Below are 22,799 nucleotides of genomic sequence, written 5' to 3' on the forward strand. Positions count from 1 at the left end.
CAAATGAGCCAGAAAGGATTAACAGCAGTAGGGAAATACTTTATAAATCTCCCTTAGGGGAATATCCTTAATCTATTAAAAGTCACTCATATGAGCCTGTCTCTTAAACTCCACGCGACTATTTTAGTCCAATTTTATGGCCTTTAACCAGGAACTCATGACTCACTGAAAAATTACAATGTGAATCATAACAACATTAACTTACCTAGAAAGCCTTACAGACCGTGCTGAACTATTTAAAATGTAAAGCTGCATTAAGTGGTTTTTGTCGTTATTCTTTCTGTTTCTATATTTGAGATTAGGCGTGTCACGGCCTTGTAAAAACACAAAAGTGCTTAGCAGTTTCTACAGAGTCTACAATAATTATTGTCATTGACAGTATTACATTAAGCTCAGTCCCCACATACATTGTTCATGTAAAAACAGATACAAGTGCAGCTTTAAACGCGTATTGCCGGATGTAATTTATGACAGGTTGTGTTTTTTGATCAGAAACAACAGATATAAAAAGTAATTTTACCCTTAAATATTACTATTAAAACTTGAACAAATGCAAATATTGTTAGAGCAATTAACTAAGCGGATTGCATTCACTTAAGTCTAGAAGTTTATGGATTATTATTATCCAACTACTAATGTAAAGGTGGAAATTAGGAATTTGTGTGTACTGTTTCTAAAAACAGGACTTCACTGTCTTTAAAGACATATATTAAAGAGATATATATTCAAATTGTTCTGTTCAAGACATTTTTTTGTGCCAAATTCTAGAGAATTGAACTCATTGAAGTAAATGTCCAGTAGGGGGAGACACAGTCCAACAGAAGAAGACTCAACAGGACGTCCTCCAATTCAACATGTTGCTTCAAGTTCACATCAATGGTTCACATCCATCTCCTAATTCACTTCACCAGAAAATAAAAATCTAAGCTCTAAGCAGAATTTGATGCATGATAATTTTATGAATACTCATGTGAAGTATTCATCAATTTAATTAAAACACACATTGGTCACATGTCTGGGAACCTAACAACTGCATTCAAGAAAGCATCAAATAAACCAAATAAAACAGTTTTGATGCTCAAAGAAATGAACTACCAGGTCAGCAAATCAAATAAATACAATATAAAAATACCTTTTCTTGGTTTCCCTAGAAACCAGAGAACAAATTAATGAAATTATGTTAATTTTACTTAACGTTTAGATATTATTTTTGCTAATTACTCATTAAGCTGTGGCATTAATTGGTGTACCACATCAATGTAAATACTGTTTATCCTGAATTTCACAAGATATGTCATTTTAACGTTATAATATATAACTATTTGATTTCACCACTCATCCAAGTAGCTTCTATAGCTTTACTAGTACAACCAGTTTTGACAACTAAATATAACATGATATTTTAAGTGTTTTATCCCCCAATGAATGGTATTCTAATAACACATTAATGGCCAGAAACTCCAGGCTGAAGATATGAACAGACGGGTGACCGGTGTTGAGACTGTGTTGGGAGTGGTTGGTCACCTTTGTAAAGTTTTGCAAAGTCCCTAGCGTACAGGTCTGTACATCCTGAACCACAGGAACTACTCTGCTCTGCTTTTGCTTGGATGTTTTGTCTTTAGCTGAACTAGTTTCTGCCCCAGTGTGTTGATGGGCTTGAAGTGTGCGGGGATATGTTAATTGCAGATCCTCTTGAGTATCTCTGATAGAGCCAGAGAGTTTATTTTGGTTTGTTGTTCTCCTCCTCCTCTCTGTTCCAGCTTTTCTTTGAATGCTTTTGACAAAAGCCCAGTTCGGATATTAACATGTTCTGAGTGTTTGTCTCATGTTGACAACGGTCTGTACCCACAAGGACAGAAGGTAACAACGCATCCGACAACATCTGTAGATTATCTGAGGCAAACTGACCCTAAGCTTTCCATTTTAGGTTTACACACACTGATATAAACACAGCAAATGTCATGAGTCTTGGAGGCTGCATATGGGTTTTCCCCCAATTAATCCACAAATTAGCTCAAATTTCCCTCTGCCTTCCCAGGACGGCTGCAGGGGATTCCCCACGACATGAAGCAGCCACCGCTTAAAGTAGCAGCAGTAGCTATTTGACTTCCAGGTTGTGGAATACGATGCATACAATGACTGCCTCTCTAGCATCATGTTCTAGCACAGGGGTGTCAAACATGCAGCCCACGGGCCAAAACCGGCCCGTCAGCGGGCCCAATCTGGGCCGAGGGATGAATTTAAAACGGAAGAGAAGAAGACAAGGGGAAGGCGAAAGACAGAAAAGAGGATGAGGAGGAGAAGCAGATGGGGGAGGAAGAAAAGGAGAAGAGAGACGAAAAGGAGGAACAAGATTAAATTAATAAGAAGAAAGAGGAAGAAGAATAAGAAAAAGGGGAAGAAAGAAGAAGAGGAAGACAGGAAGGAAGGAAGGAAGGAAGAAGAAGCCGGAAGCAGAAGAAGAAGAAGAAGAAAGGGAATGAGGAAGATGAAAGGGATGAGGAGGAAGTTAAAATGAGAAGGAAGGAAGGAGAAAGACAGAAAAGAGGATGAGAAGGGGAGGAAGATGGGGAGGAGGAAAAGGAGAAGGAAGAAGATAAAAAAAAATGAGGAGGAGGAAGATTAAATGAGAAAGAGGAAGATGAAAGGAGTAGAAGGAGGGGAAGGAGAAAGATGAAAAGGAGGAGGAGGAAGACAGAAGGATAAGGAGAAGAAGTAGATGGAGGAGGGGTGGAAGAACAAAATGAGGAGTTAGATGAAAAAGGAGGAGGAGGAGGAGGAGTACAAGAAGAAGAAAGGGTGAAAAATTACATAGAAAACATTAACCGAAAATCTTCAAACTGGAACCTATTCCTAATTTGTCCACTAAGAGTTGAAGACATGACACAAAGCTGAGAGACCCAGAACTAAACAGCAGGGGGCAGCAATGAGTCAAAACCACCACACTTACTTTTCTTAAAAAAAAAAAGGTTCTTCATTAATAGTTTTAGTAAAATAATAGTCCATTAAATGTAAACATCTCCATAAAGTATGTCTTTGCACTAAAACAACAGGGAAATATCTGGAGCTGTTGTTATTTCTAGGCTATTATGAAATTATGGGATGTGGATCCTGGACTAATACGTTTTTTTCTGTCTATATAATTTCCAAAACTGAGAAAAAAGTGAATTCTAAATTTCTATGTGGATTAAGTTATTAATGAAGCCTGTACATCATTTAGCAATATCAGAAAGAATAATATCCAGACTTCACTGACGCTTCTTTAAACTCAAAATCAGGACTTTAGGTTTAAAAACAGCTCGGGACAAATTTAAATTAAAATCACAAGGAGTTTTTAGATCGGTTACGCACCAAAGACGACAAACTGTAGCGAAAAACGTGTACCAAACAATGAAAAGTCCTTTATTGCCATCAGAACATGAGTGAGAAAACCAGAGACAAAATCTGACAAGAGTGAGGAGTCGACTGTACAACCAGCATCCAAACACACACACATATCCGCAAACACACACACACACACTTCCACAAACACACGGCAGCCTTTCAACGGGACGGTGAGGCGGCGGGGGGGTGGATACAAGATACATAGGGGGGAGTACAGTACTCACACAATGAGGTATAAAGGTAAACACAAACATACCACGCAGGGCTTTTTTTTTTGTTTTTGTTTTTTCTTATTCCCACTCGCACACATGCAACTGAACCGAGGTACAAATACTCCAAGTGCTCGTTCACGCGTTAAAAACACAACGTACAGGTGAGCAGAAATGTATAACAGCAGCATCTGGGTCGTCTCGACCGCACCCCCCATTCGTCTGTCTGACTCTCAAAACCTTTGGTCACGTGGACGCTCGCTTGTCATGCACAAATGTTGCCCTTTTAATACTTTGCGAGGCTCAAACTTCCTCGACTACGTGGGGGCGGGGGAGGAAATGTTGCTTCAGTCACAGAATAAGGTTTTTGTTTTTTTTTTTCTTCCTTCTCTTCGCGGTAGAGTTTCTACATCAGTTGGACATTCAATGTGTACATTAGCAGCAGTTCTAGTGAATGAAACAATGGCTTCGTTAAGTCGGATTAATAATAAACACCCCCTTTTTTATTTACCCCTCCCCTCCCCTCCTCCTCCTCCTCATGCACAGGACAGGCACCACCTACGGCTCGGTAAACTAAATGCCATGCAAGTTAGAAAAATAGACTGCAAACCCACAAGACAAGAGAAATCAAGGTTCGTCTCCACAGAAGAGGTTGATTTCACTTCAGTTTTTTATTTCATATTTTCTAAGATGTGGAAATAGCAACAAAAAAAAAAAAAAAAAAAAATTTTTTTTTTTGAGAGCGGTAACCAAGACAGCAGTAACAACATGAGCAGAGAGCCACTGAGGTTTTTCATTTTTTTTTTTTCCTCTTTTCCTCGAGTCCATCTCTTACTCTGTATGCCAACCCAAACTGCCAGGTACAAGACAGACACCTCGCCTCTTTTTTATATTTTTTTGTTTTTGTATTTTTTGTGTGTGTGTGTGTGTGTTTTATTATGTTTTCCTTTTTCGGTCCTGTTCTTTTGCGCCACGCGGGCGACCACGTCCACTTGCACGCACTCCCCCCGCCGCCGGTGTGTACGCCTCGGTGTGTTGTGTACCTGTAAGTCATGTGGCTCTCATGTCATTTGAAGCTGTCCCAATCCCACAGTCTGCAGTCTCCAGGCCCCTACCTACCTACCCCCCCCACAACCCCTCCCCCCTTCCACTAGCAGCACCCCGTCCCAGAAAGGTGGTCGCCCTCGTGTGCAGCTGGAGCTGCGCGCTGCAGTGGTTTATCAAGACACTAGTGTGGCTGGAAGCTAGCACCGCCGCCCCCCTCCTCCTCCGCCGCCCCCCTCCTCCTCCTCCTCCCCGTCCTCCTCCTCCTCCTCCTCCCCTTCCTCCCCCGTGTCAACGCAGAGAAAAGAGGCACGGTTGTAGTTCTCTTTTTTTTTTTTAAGTCGAAATCTAGAGTTCCAAGTGTGAACTGTCTGGTCTTGGCCCGTCCCGTTTACAAGGCCGCACGGGTGCCACCCCGGTACCCTCGACGCGCCTAACGCAGGCAAGAGGAGGAGGAGGCGACACGTCACGTGACAAACACCGCCCCCCACGTCCTCCCGGATCCGCGCCTCCGGCCCCGGCCAGTTGATAAACAGAGATGCCTCACCATGTGACCCCCCCCCCCCCCCCCCCCCCCCCCCGTTCAGGGCTACGTTTTTGTGGTTGCCAAATATCTCAACCGTGCACACACAAACACACACATACACGCGCACTGACCCCTCCCCCGATATACACCTTCCGCCTCCGCCTCCGCCTCCACTTCCGCTTCCGCCTCCGCCTCCGCCACTAATCATCCATTCTAACGCGGAATGAGGACAAGCGCCTTGAATTTTGTGTTTGGCACCAGACTTTTTTTGTGTTTTTTCTCCTTTTCCACCCCCCCCCACCCTATCACATTGGCCGGCCACTCTCTGTTTCTGTATCACTCATCACTCCCTCACAGGTCTGTTCTTGCCTTCAAACCAAAAAAACAAAAAAAAAACAAAAACAAAAACATAACAATCAAAAACAAAACAACCTGGAAGAACAACGCTCCTTTCTCTTCTTCCTCCTCTCTGGACACAAGAACAAACTTAATGGAAAAACTAAAAAGTCTTTTTTTTTTTTTTTTTATTTTATTTTTTTTTTCCAAATTCAAGGCACAATGTCTATCAGTATTCCAATCTGTCCGTCCATCCGTCTGTCCGCCCGCCCGTCCGTCTCTACGCCCAGGTTCAGTGTGCGAACATCGCGTCACATAAGCTATTGGACCGTCTGCTCATACGCCACTACTCCCTACAGCTCACGTCTCTCCTGTCTGCTCGGTAACACTGTTAAGAGACGTTTTGGTTGAGAGAGAGAGAGAGAGAGAGAGAGAGAGCGACCGCCGCCGAGTCCAAACCAGTGATAAACAATGAACAAAATAACGTTAACGAAACAAACAAACAAAAAAAAAAATAATAAGACACAAATAAAGACAACCGTTTCGAAAAACAACGAAAAAAAAAAAAAAAAAAAAAAAGAAAGTCTCGTCCTGTTACTCGTGTTTCTCAGTATTCTTAAAAATCAAGTCATTATCCACCAGCTCTTTTTTGGCAAGCTAGTTGTTTTTTTGTTTTTTTCTTTAAATAAGCACTAAGTACTGATAGATAGGATAGCATACACCGTTACCGTGTGTTTTTAAGTAGATGCGTTTGTCGTTTTTTTGTGTACTTTTTCACTCTCATAGTATGAATTCAGGTATTTTTGTCAGGTACTTTTCACTCATCTGTTTAAGGTTTAAGTTAATGCAAGCAGGGACAGAGTTTGCCATGGAGTCTTGCTCTAGACTTGGGTTTCGCGCGGGGCGGGGCCGTCTCTTTATGACACCCCGTTGACCAAGGTCAGGGTCTCGCTGGCGGAGGTCACGCCATTGCTGGGGGAACGCTTGGAGGGCGTTCGCTCGTCCTTTTTGGCACTGGTGCCGTTCTCCTGTGGGTGCGACGGGTTGAGAATCATCATCACCTTTCAAATTTTTGATTTATAAAAAGTAACGCCGGGGGTCAGTGTGTGTGTTGCTTCTATCTACCTTGGGCTCGGGGCCAGCGTGGTTTTCTTTCTGGGGTAAATTCTGTCTGCTCTGGGAGTCGGCACGGGATATGTAGTCGGCAACGGTCACTGCAAACATTGAAACGTGTTAACAAAGAGCTTGAGGTTATTTTCATCCTTAAGGGACAAAAATACTCGTAAAAAAAACAAAACACGGTGACTCACCACTTTCACCTGGCTGCCTGTCACGGCTGGCCGAGCCTCCCTCCGGGCGGTTGCCGCGGTTACGGCGGCGGCGGCTTCGGTTGCGGCGCTGGGGTCGGGCGTCCTCGTCTAGTGTCAATGTCAGAGATTAACGTCCAGTTATGAAAAGCAAAGCGACAAATTTGCGAGTTCGCGAGGCTCGAACGGGGACACTGAAGCGCTCACCCAGGCCGTTCTCGCTGGGGCCCGCCTGGCTGTCCGACTCGGCGGCGGCGTCCATCACGCTGGGCTCCTGGTCGTTGCGGCGGCGCCGGGATCGTCTGCGGCGGTCTCCTCCCGCGCCTTCACCCACGTCGGTTTCGGCAAGCTCTCCCTCGCCCTCCAGCAGGGAGTATGGGTTAATGTCTGGGTCCCTCAGCACTGGACAGGACAAAAACGGACGTTATGAAGTGTCCAGAAGAGGATTACGCTTATTTTAATTTTGAAAAGCTCTCAAATCTTAAGGGGAGTAATGTGATTTGTTGATTTAGAGCAGAACATTTGTCTACCTGAGCTGATGGAGTTGGAAGGCTTGGCTCCTGGCCCTCCACGGCCCCGTCCGGAGTTAGAGCCTCGGCCCCTGCCACCCCGTCGGGAGCCCCTCTCATCGCTGCCTAGGCCACGGGGCCTCTGGTCTCGGTCATTAACGTCCTCTGACTCAGAAGCGTTGGACAGCTCCGAGTTTGTGCCTGCGTCAGGCAGAGAAAAATGTCATAAACGGCGATTACACAAAGCCTACGACTCAAGTCGACGTCACTATTCGGTTCCGTCATTCTCACCGTATCCAGAGTACTGGCTGTTGGAGGCCCTGCGTCCCCTGCCGCGGCCCCCGTAGGTACGAGAATTGTGGAGCGAGTTGCTGCTCTCATCCGTCAGGTAGCCTTTCTCCCGCTCCACACCGGGGCCCCCGGTTCGGCTGGGAGGCGCGCGGTACCCGACCCCGATCTGACGGAGCTGCTCGTCAATCTGGAGACGCTCGAGGCGCAGCTGCTCCACTTCCTGGGGGACGGGGAAACGGATAGTAGGGGATTAAGCCGAAATATTTCAACAGCACACAACGAAACACGCTCTCCCCCGGCACGCCACCCTACACCTAGATGCCCTCCTCTTATTGACGTACATGTTTGGGAAACAATTGCGCAGATGAACATATACAACTTGTTAAATTTGTGACCATTACAACACAGAACCTATTTTATCCGTGACTCAAGATCATGCCAAAAGATTAAAGCAACATCGAACGCTATAATGATTAAAGTCATATTTTTATCTGCTCCCTTTCAGACTCCGAACGTAAGAAGTACAGCCGTTGACATGGAAACTGTCCCCTCACTTCTTTAAACCTCTTTAAACTAGGGTTGGGCGGTATGACGGTATTACACCGTGTGACGGTATAAGAGTGTCTACCGGTAGAGATTTTGCAACACCGTTTATACCGGAGAAAGAGCAGATGTCTGCGGCGTCTCTCCGAGTCACTGTAATTACACCGCCTCGACACACGGGGCACTGCGGGCACTGCAGCAGACTGCTCGGCGCGGTCGCATGAGCACGAAGAAGAAGAAACAACTTTACCTGAGTCATAGACATATATAGATAGACGCGTCATTGAGCGCTGCCGTCTACTAGAGCGGCGTGCCTACAGGGCGGCCATCTTGGAACAGGGCCACTCGCTCCTACAGTGCATTACATCCATGGAGGAATGGGGTTTCTACACAATAAAAGTGATCATAAATCGCTCAGTTGAAGTCCGGCATCTTTTCTTTACAATCCTCTGTCAGAAGCTAGTCTGCTGATAACATTAAGTAAAAATTGTATTTGGGTAGTAAAACCATATTTTCAGTTCAATACGTTTTGAAATCGGTCCAAAATTCGGCGAATAGTTCTACTTTGAGATTGAGGAGTACCTCTTTCCTTCGTATGTTCATGCACCGCTGCCTCTGCGAGCCCTGTACCAAGATGGCGGCGCTGTAGGCACGTCCCTCCACAGTCAATGACGCGTCTATCTCTATACATGTCTATGACCTGGGTGGTAACAATCATGGCGGAGGCGGAGAGTGAACGTCACGAGGAAACGGAGGCAGCCCGACCCACCCATGTGGAACGGACAAAAAGTGCAAAGGGTGTTGCGCGACTGTTGCTTGGAGGCGGAAACACCAATAACCTCTTCCACCACTTAAAGTTAAAACATGCGAAGCAGTATCATGAAAGCCAAAAGATATTTTCTTTAAAAATAATGTTATGCTGCTGTGAGCAAATAAAAATAAAAGAGGAAAACGATCAAATGCGTCAGTATGGTTATTTTAAAGGAACCGTATGTAGGATTGTGGCCAAAACTGGTACTGCAATCACTTTCTAAATACTGTAGAACGGTGTATCCCCTCCCCCTCCCCCCTGACTCGAGGTTGCCAGCTAAGCTGCAGGATCCGGCAGGAACGTAGGCTGCTACAAGGAGCTTCCAATGGCAAGTGACGAGTCCTACACAGTAATTTTTTTTTTTTCTGTTAATAAAGTTTATGCTTCATGAGAGATGTTTTGCGAAGTAATTACGTATCGCAAAAATTTACTAATGGCGATTAGCCAAATATTTCGTAAAGATGTACTGTAATACCACATTTCAGTCGGAACGTAGATTGTTTTCATACCCTGCTAGTGGTGCGATATAAAGCTTTTTATGAACGCATTTAGCACGGGCGAACATGGAAAATCCACTGTCTATATGTACGGAAGCACGGGGCTTTTAGCCTACACCAACAAACATGGTAGAATATAGCATCCAAAAGTCGAGGGTCAATTGACCTTTGGCTAAGCCCCGCCCTAGAATGTAGATTGACCAATCACAGCTCCCACAGGGGTCCGACACTTTTTCCACAGCGCTCCATTGACTTTAACGCAGGCGTCTCATATTTTCGGTCTCGGCAGGCTATACTGTCGATATATATCCAGGGTATGGATAAGCCCAATGATGTGCGCGCAAAACCCTGTGGAGCTAACCAAAACATCACCGTTACAGCTTAAGTTGCATAGTTGTTGATACGCTAGCACACGCTGAAGAAATACAACGTTATACGTGCGTAACGTTAGTCCGTTTGCTTCGTAATAACGATTATAGAAGTGAATAGAGACGTACCCAGCTTTGCATGAACAGTGTTGCTCCTTGATATTGTCAGTCCCAGCCTCCGTCTCGATTAATAGGATATGCGGTGGTTAATTTTTTGACTGTGACCGGTAGCTTTTGCCTCTGTTTGGATGCCTTGTTGTTCGTTGCGTTTCACTTGTATGTCCTGAATATAGCCTTCGAACGCATATTGCAGCCCCTTTTGCCTACTTCTATCGGACACTTTATTTGCTGCTTTATAAAAGTTTGACAAAAGTTCAGCAGGAAGAGCTGTCACAGCATAAGCCATGTTGATACCAGAGCCTTATAGATAACCAGAAAACCACAGCCCAGAAGAGAATGTCGGACGTAGCAACAGTAACTAAGGGGGGCGGGGCTTAGCCAAAGGTCAATTCCATGCCATTCCGGACTTTGTCACGACGTAGTTCGGATTCATAACGAGGTCTTTTAGGTTTAGTAACGTTACACATGTTTTTATCCGACACGTTCGTAGCTGCAGCTGCGGTAACTAGAGCAGAGCTGGCAACCCGGAAGACGAAACTCTACTGACCGCGACATATACCGTTACCGTGATATGAAATTACTCATACCGTGATATAAGATTTTGCTCATACCGCCCAACCCTACTTTAAACAACAGACAACCCTTATAGCATATCGTGCGGTGTAAGAACAGCTACGAGAGCGTCACAGCTCCTTTGAGTCAAAAGGTTTGGACGGACTACTCATCTGGTTAATTCACCAGCTGAACCAAGGGGAGGGGGATAATGACTAATGCTAAATTGCAGTCATATAACACCGACAACCAGTACTATCCGTCATAGGCCTCTAACAAACAAAACGGAAGATTAAGGATAAAAGTAATTGTAAAAAAAAAAAAGGACAGCAATTAACTTCTGGGGGTATCATCATTCCACATGAGGCAACTTCATAAATGAGGGGAGTGAGTAATGGTGTCTAATGGCAGCAGAGCAGTGACAGCAGCAGTTTCTATGGTGGTTTATTGGTGGGAGATTTGGAAGTGGATGGGATAGGGGGTCTAACTTCACGTCGTGACAGCTGTCTCCACCAATGACAGCTGATCCTCAAGGGAGGTGTTGGAGGCGGGGGTGGAGGAAGCGAGGCCCCGAGCAGAGGGGTCCAATGTTATTTTAGGAAGCCGAGGGTCCAGATAGCTGGTAATCTACACTCCAGCGTACCCTTCACCCCACCCCAAAGAGAGAGAGGAGAGGAGGGGAGGGGAGGGGGGCTATTTATAAAAGCACATGAGGTAAGGGCAAAATGAGGCGCTCTCAGCAGCTTTTCCTCATGTGGTGCTGGTGGGAGGAGACAGGTGACCAATATGAGACGACCCCCGCACGTACGCCCACCGTGCCACAAATCACATTAACGGGAATTGTGCTTCTAAGAAGTATACTTCTTCTTCTTCTATCAAGTGCACACAGTTCAAATGGAGTAAAAGAGGATCCAGTGTAGATCCAAAGGGTGGTGCTGCCATCTACTGGTGAAAGCGAAAGGCTGTCTTACCTGCAGATAGGACACATGGTACTCCAGCAGAGCCTGAGCATTGCTGATGTTCTCCTTGGTGCCCACAAACACGAAGGGAACCATGCCCTAATAAGGCACAAAGAAGAAGAAATTAAGCAGGCATGCAAACTGGTCAGGGGTCAAAAAGGTGAGAAGAGTGTGAAGAGGGAAATGGCCACGAACACCCCCCCCCCCCCCCCCCCCCCTTGGTAAACAGAGATTTACAAAGACAACAGACTACAAATTCACTAATTTTTACCAAAAAAAAAACTTTTGAAACTGTTTTTCCTCGGGCCTGAAGGGCATATTTCACTGCCGGGCCTTTATTTTACTCAAGCACATCGCGGTCCAGGCCTTTATTGGAAGGAGGCCAGAATTAGAGGCAGGCCTTAATTTCTATTTGAGCAAAACGAACTACGAGTAGAATGAATAAAAACAAGATTTTGTGTCTATTTGAACCTATAAAATACTAGGTTCATTTATTGAAAACGTACCGTTACCATAACATGGTATGCATACAGAATATTAACAACAAATGAGCGGCGCGACGCGGTCGGAGCGCACTGAGGACAGTGAGTCCGCTGCCGGTCGGCAGTCGCGCCGGGAGCGAGTGGGACCCGTCCCTCCCCGCACGGAGAGAGGGCGCAGTGAGCACTGATTCCACGACCCCAGGGACCCCAAGTGAGATGCGGGGGGTCGCTGTAAAGCTCGCGGCCGGAGCCGACGAGCCACCTTCGCCCCGAGCACTTCCAGGTCGACCCAGAGCCGGTCGCGGCGCACCGCCACGGAGGAAATGCGCCCGGCGGGGGCCGGCCGACGCCGGGGAGAGGTCCCGCTGAGGGGATCCTCCCACACCGTGCCGCCGAAACCCTGACCCGCCGAGATGACCGGCCTTTATTTACCTCCGCTGACAGCGAGACCGGCAAATGTTGGAGACCCGGCCGCTAATGGAATACAGGCCAATATTAGAGGATTTACGGTATATAGAACATTATATTATTATATTATTAAAATATATTAAAATAAAAGTCAACGAGTAGGCTACCCCCCCCCCCCCCCCCCAAATATTTTCTCCTCGGATTTGCACGAATCACATAAGTCACCCAATTTGGATTGAAAACGGCGAATTTCGCCGAAAGGTGAGGAGTTTGCATGCCTGTTAAGAGTTTAGTCTCTAGTAGTTTATTTATTTGTCTTTCAGGAAGGCTGACGATCAACATTTTAAATATTCAGAGCCAGTGTCGGGGGAGATTCAGTTCGGAAACAGTTCAGATCACAAAAAACATTATTGTTAGTGGCGACTTACAGACCATTTCTGGAAATGACTGCTTAAAAACTACATGGAGCACACTCACAAACAGAAACAACGGTTAGGTCAGCTAAGGGCCCACACATCCTCTATAGGCGACACACGCTGTGCGGCGGGGGCTGTGTGCGCGCCGAAAGCAATGAAAACTTAAGTGCTCGTGACAAAAAAACAAGAGAGACGAAGCAGCAGCATGGAAGAAGAGTGTCAAAAAGCAGACAGCACATGGGACGTTTACACTCTGCTGCAGTTAGACGGCTTTGTGTTTTAGAGTGTGGAAGTGTTGGGTGGGGGGGGAAGAGAGAAGAGAGAGGGAGGGGGGGTTGTAGGAAACTGGGAGTCCGGCCGAACGGTCCATTCACCTCTTTGCCGTTGGCAGTGTCGTCCCTGCCAGCCCCCTGCCTGCCTACCTCCTCCCGGGGAAGTTTTTTGTCGTTGTCTCCCTCGATCCTGACGCGAACCACGCCCGACTTGTCCACGATCTCCTGGATGACTTTGCCGCTCTTGCCGATGACTTTTCCTGGGGGTGGGGGGGCGGAATAAAAAGAAAACGGGCGTCACAACGAGGGAGGGAGGGTGGTGCGGCCGTAACGGGGAATTTGCGGCGTGGCGACGAAGCGAGATGTCATCGCCGAGAAAATGAGCTCTCTCGGGAATGTTGCGCCGGGCTCACTCACCTACGAGATTCCTGGGTACCTGAAAGTAGTCTTCCTTAAACTCAAGATACTCTCTAGCTTGCTTCACCGCCTCTGGGGTCTGGAACACAGAGCACGCAACTTCAGGCCGGGACAAGAACAAACGTAGCCAGGAAAAAAAAAAAAAACAGCAGAGGCTCGTTAAGAGGCGTACCTCTCCGTAGATCCTAAACGTGCAGCTTTCCTCCTCCAGCTCGATGGCGGTGACGCCGGCCACCTTCCTCGCCTGCTGGATGTTGGCGCCGTGGGAGCCGATGGCGAGGCCCATCAGGTCCTCCCTGACCTTCACCTCTTCTTGGTATGCAGACGCTAGCTGCTTGCTCGTCTGGAAAAGTGGAAAACACATAGTTGTTGTTGGGTTTTTTTGTTTTGTGCAAATCCAAGCTACGGGTGTGTAGAAAAAGAGTAAGCTCACCTCCAGATGTTTGGTGGCCTCTTCGTTGCGGGACATTAGCATAAGCTTGGTACGGATGCTGCGGAAGTGCATGTCACTCAGAAGTGTTGCACGCTTTACTGTGGTTTCATTTGTAGACTGTGGAAGAAGACGACAGTAAAGGAATTCAATTTAATTCATTTACATTAAAGTAAACATTACAAAACAAGTTAAGAGTCTTGAATGTTTGTTGCTCCTTCTTATAAAAAGACCTCAGAGGAACAGGTAGAGGGACATAAAACTGGGTGCACTGCGTCATCTTGCATTCTCATTTATACATCTGAAGTGTGCCTCTCCAGAGCGCGTCTGCTCCCGAGTACTCACCAGCACAATGAGTTCGTGTGTTTGGGTACTGTAGAAGATGCAGTTGGCGCCGATAGCTTTCCTGAAGTCTTTGTGGATGTTGTCGTTTGCGCAGCTGTCGACGAGAAAAAAAAAACAACAAAACGGGACAGTCAGTCGCTTCGGCTTTCGTTTGACGTTCAGAGGCAGAATTAAAGTCAAGCATGTAACTCGATAACGCCAAGACTCACATGTCCCTCAGGTCTTCCGGGACGGGTATGGGGACTTTGTGGAAGGAGTTTCGAGAGGAAGGGCTGTTGGGGTTGAGAGGCCTGATGCGCTCCGCCGTGACGATCTCGTTGTACGTGGCGTCGCACGCCGCGTATTCGATGACGTAGAACTGGAAATGGCGCAAAGGGAGACAGATTTTTTTTTTTTTTTTTAATAAAAACACAAGAAATATCAGATGAAAACATCACCGTGCCTCAGTCAAATTAATATTTACTGATGTCTCTCGACGCATCTCTCACTTTGAATGAAATACTTTAACTAAAATGTCTTTTTTACACTCCTTTCCCATCATCAGCATCATATCCTGGCAACCGTCTCCAAAGAAACACGTGCCAGAGGATAAGATGCAGGGAAAGATGAAAAAAAAATAAAAATAAAAAAATGTAGACAAAGAAAAAAAAAACATAAGAAGAGCGCAGCGGCGAGATGAACACCGCACACTCCGCGGCTCAAAGGACCGAATTAAAGCCATCAGTCAGTGCTAGACATTCCTGCAGGCTCTTATCAGACTGCTCCAAATAACAGCAGCGACTCCCACGGCACGTAGTACCGCAAAGCCGTCCTTTCCATATCCCACTGACCCACTATTCAACCTGCAGCTCATGCGAGTCAGTATTGGTTGAAATGATCAGGAAAAAAAATTAAAAAAAATAAGCCACATGTACTTACTGGACAGAGTCTAGTGTGAATTCATTTTGACACAACAAGTCAGCGTGAAGAGGGAGCATGGGTGTAAAGGCTAGATTATGCTTCCGCGTAGTGATCACGCAATGGCCACGCAGTTGCTCGGACGCAGTCGTGAGACCGTGATGGTTCTGCGTGGGGTTTACGTGTCGAAATGCAATTCAATGCCACACCGGTAGAGGGCGCTATGGTTTTTTGTGACCGACCGACCGACCAAGACTCTTGTGACGTATCTCGCTTCGTTATTTACCTTCCGGCTTTTGCCGTAGTCACAGTGAACGATGGACACCGAGACAGAGAGACTGGCGTTGGAGCTCCAAATTATTCAAGCAGAGGAAGAAATACTTCTATTGCAAATTAGGGCACGACAAAGGAGACAATTATGTTTATGAGTGGAAACCGGAAAAGCGGTCTCCAGCGGATGTAGTTAGCGGACCAATCACAGCCAATGCCGCTGCGTTGCCGCTGCGTTGCTGCTGCGTCGCCTCGACGCGCGTCGAGGATTTTTGGGAGGTGCACGTCTGGCCCTTGCGTAGGACGCACGGGGGTCCGCAAGGACGCAATAGGTCCGTAATAGGTCCGTACGCACGGAAGCGCTGTGTCAACGCGGAAGCATAATTTGGGCTTAAGAGACGTGTCATTTGAAGGCACAACATGAGAGACACAATCAGGACTCCTGATGCTACCGCTAACCACCTGTACTCACCCTACACGGAGCACACTGCAGCACTCAGAGCTCAATAAACACTTACTGGCAATGCAACAGAGAGAGATAGTGAAAGGTGACTGCTTAGCCTCTATTAGGGATTATTAAATACTGACAGCAAAGAGGAAGCTAGCGCAGCCGGATCTTATCACCGACAGAAGGCATCGTGTTCTCAACGATGTTAGTTCTTTTCAACTGAATTGCTCGCGTATTTCCAACGCCGAGCCGAGTGGAGACTGGGGGGGGGGGGGGGGCGAACGAGGAGCGGATTAAGTGACAACAGTGCGGGTTTTAAAAGTATTTCTGCACATGAAAAGCCGGCTTTAGTAGCAGCAGCATTATCTTAGCGTAGTTTGGTGGCGTTTTAATTAACGGGGGGAAAGGGATACGCTTTATTTTCCCCCGACGTATTGCGCATTAAAGCGGTTATCTGAAAGTCCCCTAAAAAAAAAACCCAGGCTCTTATAAGAGAGCACTTACCTCGCCCTTCATCATTCTGACCCGGGCCAGCCACCAGCCACATGGCTCCTGCTCGTTGGCCCTGGAGTAGACCTGGAAGGAGACGCACTGGTGAATGAACAAAGAAACTGCTCGGGGCACATTAAATTGTGGCGGAGAGGAAGACGCGGCGACAAGAGGAGAAAGCCGCTGCGAAGTCAGCAACCAAATGACCATTTCCTGTTGTAAATTTTATCACCACTGAGTATTTAGTAAAGCATTCAGGATGCATAACTAATATGGGCATACTTGCAACTTCTACAACAGACAATAACATTTCACATCATCATATTAGGTTCTAATCTGCTGCCGTAAAGCACCAGAAAATGCTGAAAACATGGATTGTTTTGCCTGCTGCTTTTAAAAAGCACTACTCAACAACACCCTGTCTGATAAAGTGCAAAGAGAGCAAGGCCCCGGCGAGACGAGGCGCGCGCAGTGACTCAGACAGATGCAAAAGCGGCAGGCCTCACCTCCACCTCCTCTCCTTCGCCGATATCCTTGTTGTAGTCGGCCGGCGGAGGCAACCGCACGTCGCTGAAGGGCAACTGTCTCTCCGGCTGCCAGCTACGGCGAGAGACGAGGGAGACAAAAAAAAAAAACACTTGTCAGCTTATCAACACAGTCGCAGGTAACGCAATTAAACGCCGCCGCCGCCGCACGGTTCGAGCGCTCTCGTGTTTTGTTTCTTGCTTCTGTCATTGTGAGATCGGATCGCCGTGTTTACCCACTCACCGCCGCGCAAGCACACATTATCAGACGTAATGAAAATCAGCGGAAAAATGGCCCATTAAGTTTAATGAAGAAGTTCAAGAAATTACGTCCGGACAGTTAGTGGCTATGTTCATCGTACGCCGTCCTTTTAATTAATTCTTTATAAACTGGAAATAGCTCAAAAGGGCGCCATAAACGTCTCCTGCTCGTATTGAAGACTTTTAATTTAAAAGCCTTTCTTTCCTGACATTAAAGACCCAAAGTGTGGTTCATTCATTCATTCATTCATTATCTTATCTTATCTTATACAACACGCTAGTCTGACACCTCCATGTGCTCGGGGGAAAGTAAAAGGAGAAGGAAGGGGGGAACGAACCATCCCAAAAATGACACAGGCCGCCGCTGCCACCCCCTCCTCTCCTGCCTCGCATACCTCGCTTCACTATTTTTAGGAAGACCCTGATCTGCACTCGGAGCCAAGTAGATAAAGAGGGACCAAGAGGGTGGATGGGTGGGTGGCAGAAAGGGACAGTAGGTGGGACTATCGGTATAGGAAAGCATGCCGACCAGGAGGGGTGAAAAAACCGCTAGAGACGTGTATGGACAGCTGCATCCCAAGCACATGTGCTGAAGGGGACAGTTTTAAAATGCCTGGGTACAATCTGTGACGAGTCGTCGGAAATGTTCACTGAAGTGCGGGAGGAGAGATTAAAGATTGAAACAAAGAGCAAACTTACTTGTTTTCGAACACGATCGTGAGCGAGTCTTCGTGGACATCTTTGATATAACCCTGAAAAGAAAAACCAGACGGAAACAATTTTATTATCCCTCGAATGCACAAACAGAGAGACGGGGGGGGGACGTTGGTTGGGGTGCGGCTGTTGATTTTTTTTTTGTGCGTGTAAACAACAGCTGGTTTGTAAAGCCAGGCTAGACCAAACACTGTGACGAGACAAAAAAAAGAGCATCTAGGGGCTCTTTTTTCAGAAGCCAAGACATCACATCGCTGACACTATTCTCTGGCTGTGAATTGTGTTGCCGGATAAAGTGACGAGGAGGAACACTGACTCCTCCTGACAGCGCAGACAGCCTGGAAATCTCTCTCTCTCTCTCTCACTCGGTACACAAGCGGGATTAAAAAAAATAAATACAAAACGCACACAAGCCTCCTCTATTTTTGTTCGGGAAAGCTGGAAGACAATAGTTTAACACGGGGAAAGGTTTCATGAGAGCAAAGGGGAAGGCAGGGGCTCGATCCTATATGGACACATTCTGCGATAGTCTGCAGACGGCTATTACGAGAGATGTCCATCACGACCGTCCACAAATCTGTCACGGCGTGCTATTAACTTTTTTTTTTTACTAACACCCCCCGAGCAAAGTGCCGAGCAAAAGACGAGACAGGAGGAAACCGGTGGGTGTGGCAGGTCTCTCGGTGTGACACCGCCATATACGGGACAGAGCGGATTGACGGCGTCTGCAGCTGCAACCGTGCTCGGGGGTTTTAGAGGTGGTGGTGTAGGTGGGGGTGTGTGGATTCACCTGCTCAGAAGGTACCGGCTTTGCACCCGGAGAGAGCGCAGCAGTTGGGTTTTTACACGCTTTTAAAACAGTCGAACAATCATAAACTACGATTACGACTCACGACTTCCTTCGTGTTCTAAGAGGATTCAGGTTAATGTTCACGGTGTGCCCCGGCGCCTACGCCAGTGGCGGAGGGCCCGTCTGCTGCTCACATTGCAGAGTCACGCATTTGAGCCGACCGGCTTCTGGAAAAAGCGGTGACAACAGGTCTGACTGAAAAAAAAAGTGCTCATCCTCCAATTATTTCCTTGGGGGGGGAGGGAGATGGGGGTCACGTTAGGAGAGGAGACAGCTGCCTTGTGCACGGTCCCCGCCAAGCTAAGCTAAGTTTCGCTTCCACCAGGGCAGGGGAAACTGCCAGGTTAAAGGGCAGGCAAGCCCTCCTTCTAGCAAGACGAGGGGACAGAGAGCGGCCGTCCGCACAGGCCTCTCGTCCTCCGCGTGCCGTCCCGCGCGGTGACCAACGTCTGGGACCGAGATGTCGACCTTATTCTCTCCCAAACTGATAAAACGCACGCTTTCAAACACAAGTGGCCAACAAAATACACAATAACTTGAGGTCTGCATCAGAGTTAGCCATTAAGCAGAAGTGTGGAAACAAAAAATAAGACTCTTAACTTTCTCGTGTCCTATAAGACAGACTATAAACAGACTGTGCTGCCCTAACAAGTTCCTAAACATGATCTTGATTCATGATTACACAGGAAAAAACGGTGACGACAAGTCGAATGAGGCAAATTAATATCCCTTTCACACCTCGCATCAAGGACAAAAGGTATATCATGACATTTAGGCTCAACGCGTCCACAGAACGAGAGGCCGTGACACTAGGGGGACGAGTTAGTGGAAAGTGTTCATCCACGCCAGAGCCAAACTGTCACCCTGTTAAAAAACAGAACAACAGGTGAAGCAGCAAGAGAGAGAGAGAGGGAGGGAGGGAGGGAGGGGAGTAAATATAGGGTCGCTGAAACCGCCATGTGGTTCGGGGGGCCGACCGGCCTGAAGGGCTGAAGAGAGAGGAAAAGACGGAGCACACGGCCGTGTATAGGTGTGTTTTAAAAGGAGGAATGAAATAAAATAAAAACAGCCTAGAAAGAAAGAAAGAAAGAAAGAAAGGGAGGTGGTTATTTGCAAATTCATCGACAAATTAAAGGGTCAGCTCAGGTTGCAAGCAACTTTCTTTCTTTCTTTCTTTTCTTGAACATCATCTGCACGGCCCACTACTAGGCAAACATGTGAAGTCATCATAAGGCCACCTTTACAGGGTTATGTCTTGAACAAGCAGTGACACAGCAGCAACAGTGGCTTTAAACAATGTGCCTGGAGGTTTAAGTATTGGTTTCTCCCTCAGATCTGGCAGAATTGAAACAGAAAGTGTCCCTTCTAGTTGTCTCTGTCCGGGGCAATAAACAACAAACAAGGTACAATGGTGTAGCTAAAAAACAAAAAACAACAACGTGGGCTGGGCTACAAAACAATCATGAAGTCTGGTGAGCTTCTATGTAGCATCACATCACACTTGCACGCAGAAAAAACTGCTATCTTGGTTAGCTGCTGGTCTCCTGCTTTCACAGCGAACCGGTGTGTTGAGAGAGCACGTTAAAAGCTACATAACCTTGTTGTGACAGTCGCTAAAAACGAAGAAATACAGGCCATGCACGGTGATGACAAGTGTACCTAGCTTCGCTGCTAGCCACAGCTAGCTGCCCACCCTACAATGGCCAACCCCTGATGGAAGGCAAAACCATCCCCGCTCGCCAGGTCCGGACCCAAGCTAGCGTTAGCCGAGCAACGGGTTAGCAAAGGGCTGGGCTCGGAAGAGCGAAACCTAACCGCCGCCGCTCGCGAAAGAAAACTTTTTCAACGTGCACGAATGGAAGCCACGACCCGTTACCAGGTTACCTTGTAGAAGGCCCCGTTCGAGCCGCGAACTTCAACGGCCAGCCCGTCCATACTCGTCGGCAGCTCCCCGCGGCTGTGCGCGTCCGTCGCCGGTAAGACTCCCGGAGAGTCCGGCAGCGGTACGAGCCCCAGCTTCGCCGGCTCCTCGCCGCTCTCCGGCCGCTTGTGGATTTCCAGTGTGTCGGGTGGAGGAGAAGGGGGCAGAGGTGAAAGGGGTTGGGGGGGGAGAGAGATGGGTGTGATGGTGTCAACTAATGCAACGCAGACGCTGTCTCCAGCTACGGCAGCAGTCAGTTGGTGGAACCGTTGTCCGTTTTTTTTCTGAACTGGAGGAGGGGAAGGGGAGGGGGGGGGGAATTCGGCGCTCGCGACCTGGAAACAGGCACCGCCACGAGCTGTGGTGAGGTCTCGACGTGCGCGAGGAGGAGAAAACGAGCTAATGATGCTAGGGGGCAGGAGGATGCTAGCTGATGGGCAGTTAGCTGGGAGGCTAGCTATCAACACCTTGATTCCCGTCAGTTTTCAAGGGGGGGATGCTAGCAGGCTAGCATTTGATAGCCCGGCTGCGTTTTGCTGGTCGTGCGAGTGGCGCAGTCGCGGCGTTGAACAGTTTCACAGAAGTCGTCACCGGGGGCCGTTTCTTCAGTCTGCGGTGCAGTTGTCGGCGTCTCCAAAAAAAAAAAAGCGTCGGTGATGCACTACCGCCCGGCGACTCCTTACTCCAACTACCCGTCCCCTCAAACACACGCTGATAGAGTGAATCAGAGAGGGACTGAATGACCTCGAACACCCCACCCCTCCACGCTAAGGCCCGCCCACTACAGAACCTAAGCTTATGATTGGCCGAAAGCAGCGTCAATCAACTTTGGCTGTCGCTGATTGGCTCAGAAAATAAGGGCTGGTCCCACAACCGTGACCAATAAAACCCAGAGAGTCGCGTCCTAACAGAATCCATAGGCCTCATCCCGTGTCAATTATAATTTCACTCAAAGTGACTGGCTCCCATATCTGATTTTGCCCACTCATTGATGACTGAGGACCACCAGCTATTGTGTAAACAGCACTGGAGTGAAGTTACTATACTGAGAAAAAGTTACATCGCATCATGGCAGAAACACACATGTTCACGCTGAGGAAAAAAAGAGAAGAAAAACATTACATTTACAGGGTTTTCTATGTGTGGAAAATTATATCACCTCACGCGAGTCCACAAAACTACTGCTGGTCGCTTAGGTAAGGGCACCGTTGCAAAACAGCAAAAAAGCTGCACCGAGACCGAGGACCACATATGGACAAGGACTGTTGCGAGGAAACAGCTGCGAGGAGCACTCACGAGAGGCCAGAGGTCACGGGGGAAGGCCCACGCAGTACAAGAATAATTGTAGCACCCCAGATGTCATATCATATGCAATGTGTAAGGATCCTTTCTCCATCAGGAGTACAAGGGGTCTGATCAGATGATTGAGCCTTTGCACAGTGTCGCTTGACTTGACAGTCCGACAAATAGCGAGGCATCCAAAGTAATTTGTCCCCCGAGCTGAAATAATCATTTCAAACACATGTCGTAAAGAATAAAAAAGGACATTACCACTCGATCAGTTTTCCTTTTCGTATCAGCAATGACGGAAACAAGTGGAACAAATTAAGAGGAGTGCAAAAACTTTATTGAGATCTTAATAAAGCAAAGCAAGACATCTGCTTGAGATATTTACCTAGTCAGCGTTTACCTAACAGCAAACCAACATGCCAGTGCCAGGTGATGCTCCAAGCCAGGGGCATGAAAACATCAAATTTAAGATTTGTGGACGAGGAAACGAATGCAGGGAACAAATGCAGCTTAAGGTCTATGAAGGGTGAGATTTAAAGAGCACGTTTCAATTCCTTGGGACCCGAAATCTCCTCACATCGATCCTAAACATCTCCTTCATCCAGTTTGTTTTTAAAGAAGCACTTATTTTTGTGTGTGTGTGTGCTTCTGTTCAGTCTTATTTTGGAGCAGTAACAGTCAACGCAGCAAGGCCCAGATGGTTTGGGTTAAGAACAATCTGAGATTTACATAATATGGATGAGAACATGCATCAGAAACGACTTTTACTGCCTTCGCACGCAGTACAACGAGGAATACACGGTCTGATCAGATGATATATTATTAATTTGCAGCTCCAGAACTGACAAGACTCAAAAAATGAGAAGTTGTTTGACTGGAAAATGTTTGAGGTGATGAACGCCTTTACCT

At 47.2% G+C, this 22,799-nt stretch overlaps 1 protein-coding gene across 2 annotated transcripts; it reads right to left on the reverse strand.

The window, feature by feature from the left end:
• Positions 1-5,229: 5,229 nt before the first annotated feature.
• On the reverse strand, positions 5,230-21,299 carry fxr2 (FMR1 autosomal homolog 2). Of its 2 annotated transcripts, none has more exons than XM_084549894.1 (17): positions 20,564-21,299; positions 17,815-17,867; positions 16,837-16,930; positions 16,346-16,417; positions 14,436-14,584; positions 14,227-14,320; positions 13,885-14,001; positions 13,624-13,794; positions 13,452-13,530; positions 13,185-13,294; positions 11,469-11,555; positions 7,607-7,826; positions 7,337-7,516; positions 7,014-7,208; positions 6,810-6,917; positions 6,625-6,713; positions 5,230-6,527 (listed from the first exon to the last, which is right to left on the reverse strand). In XM_084549894.1, the coding sequence occupies exons 1-17, from the start codon at positions 20,612-20,614 to the stop codon at positions 6,417-6,419; spliced, it is 1,980 nt and encodes a 659-aa protein (XP_084406020.1). In that variant the 5' UTR covers positions 20,615-21,299; the 3' UTR covers positions 5,230-6,416. The 2 variants fall into 2 exon arrangements, with proteins under 2 accessions (XP_084406020.1, XP_084406019.1); XM_084549893.1 differs by having other exon boundaries at positions 13,137-13,294.
• Between the last annotated feature and the right edge of the window lie 1,500 nt (positions 21,300-22,799).

Source organism: Chelon labrosus (assembly GCF_963514085.1).
Source record: "Chelon labrosus genome assembly, chromosome: 1".
NCBI lineage: Eukaryota > Metazoa > Chordata > Actinopteri > Mugiliformes > Mugilidae > Chelon > Chelon labrosus.

Excerpts from the sequence above, each read along its gene's own strand:
- fxr2 (XM_084549893.1), bottom strand. The coding sequence starts at position 20,614 with ATGGACGGGCTGGCCGTTGAAGTTCGCGGCTCGAACGGGGCCTTCTAC. Across the intron at positions 13,295-13,451 it reads GGTACCCAGGAATCTCGTAG|GAAAAGTCATCGGCAAGAGC; the intron begins GTGAGTGAGCCC and ends CCCCACCCCCAG. Across the intron at positions 6,918-7,013 it reads CCCCAGCGAGAACGGCCTGG|ACGAGGACGCCCGACCCCAG; the intron begins GTGAGCGCTTCA and ends CATTGACACTAG.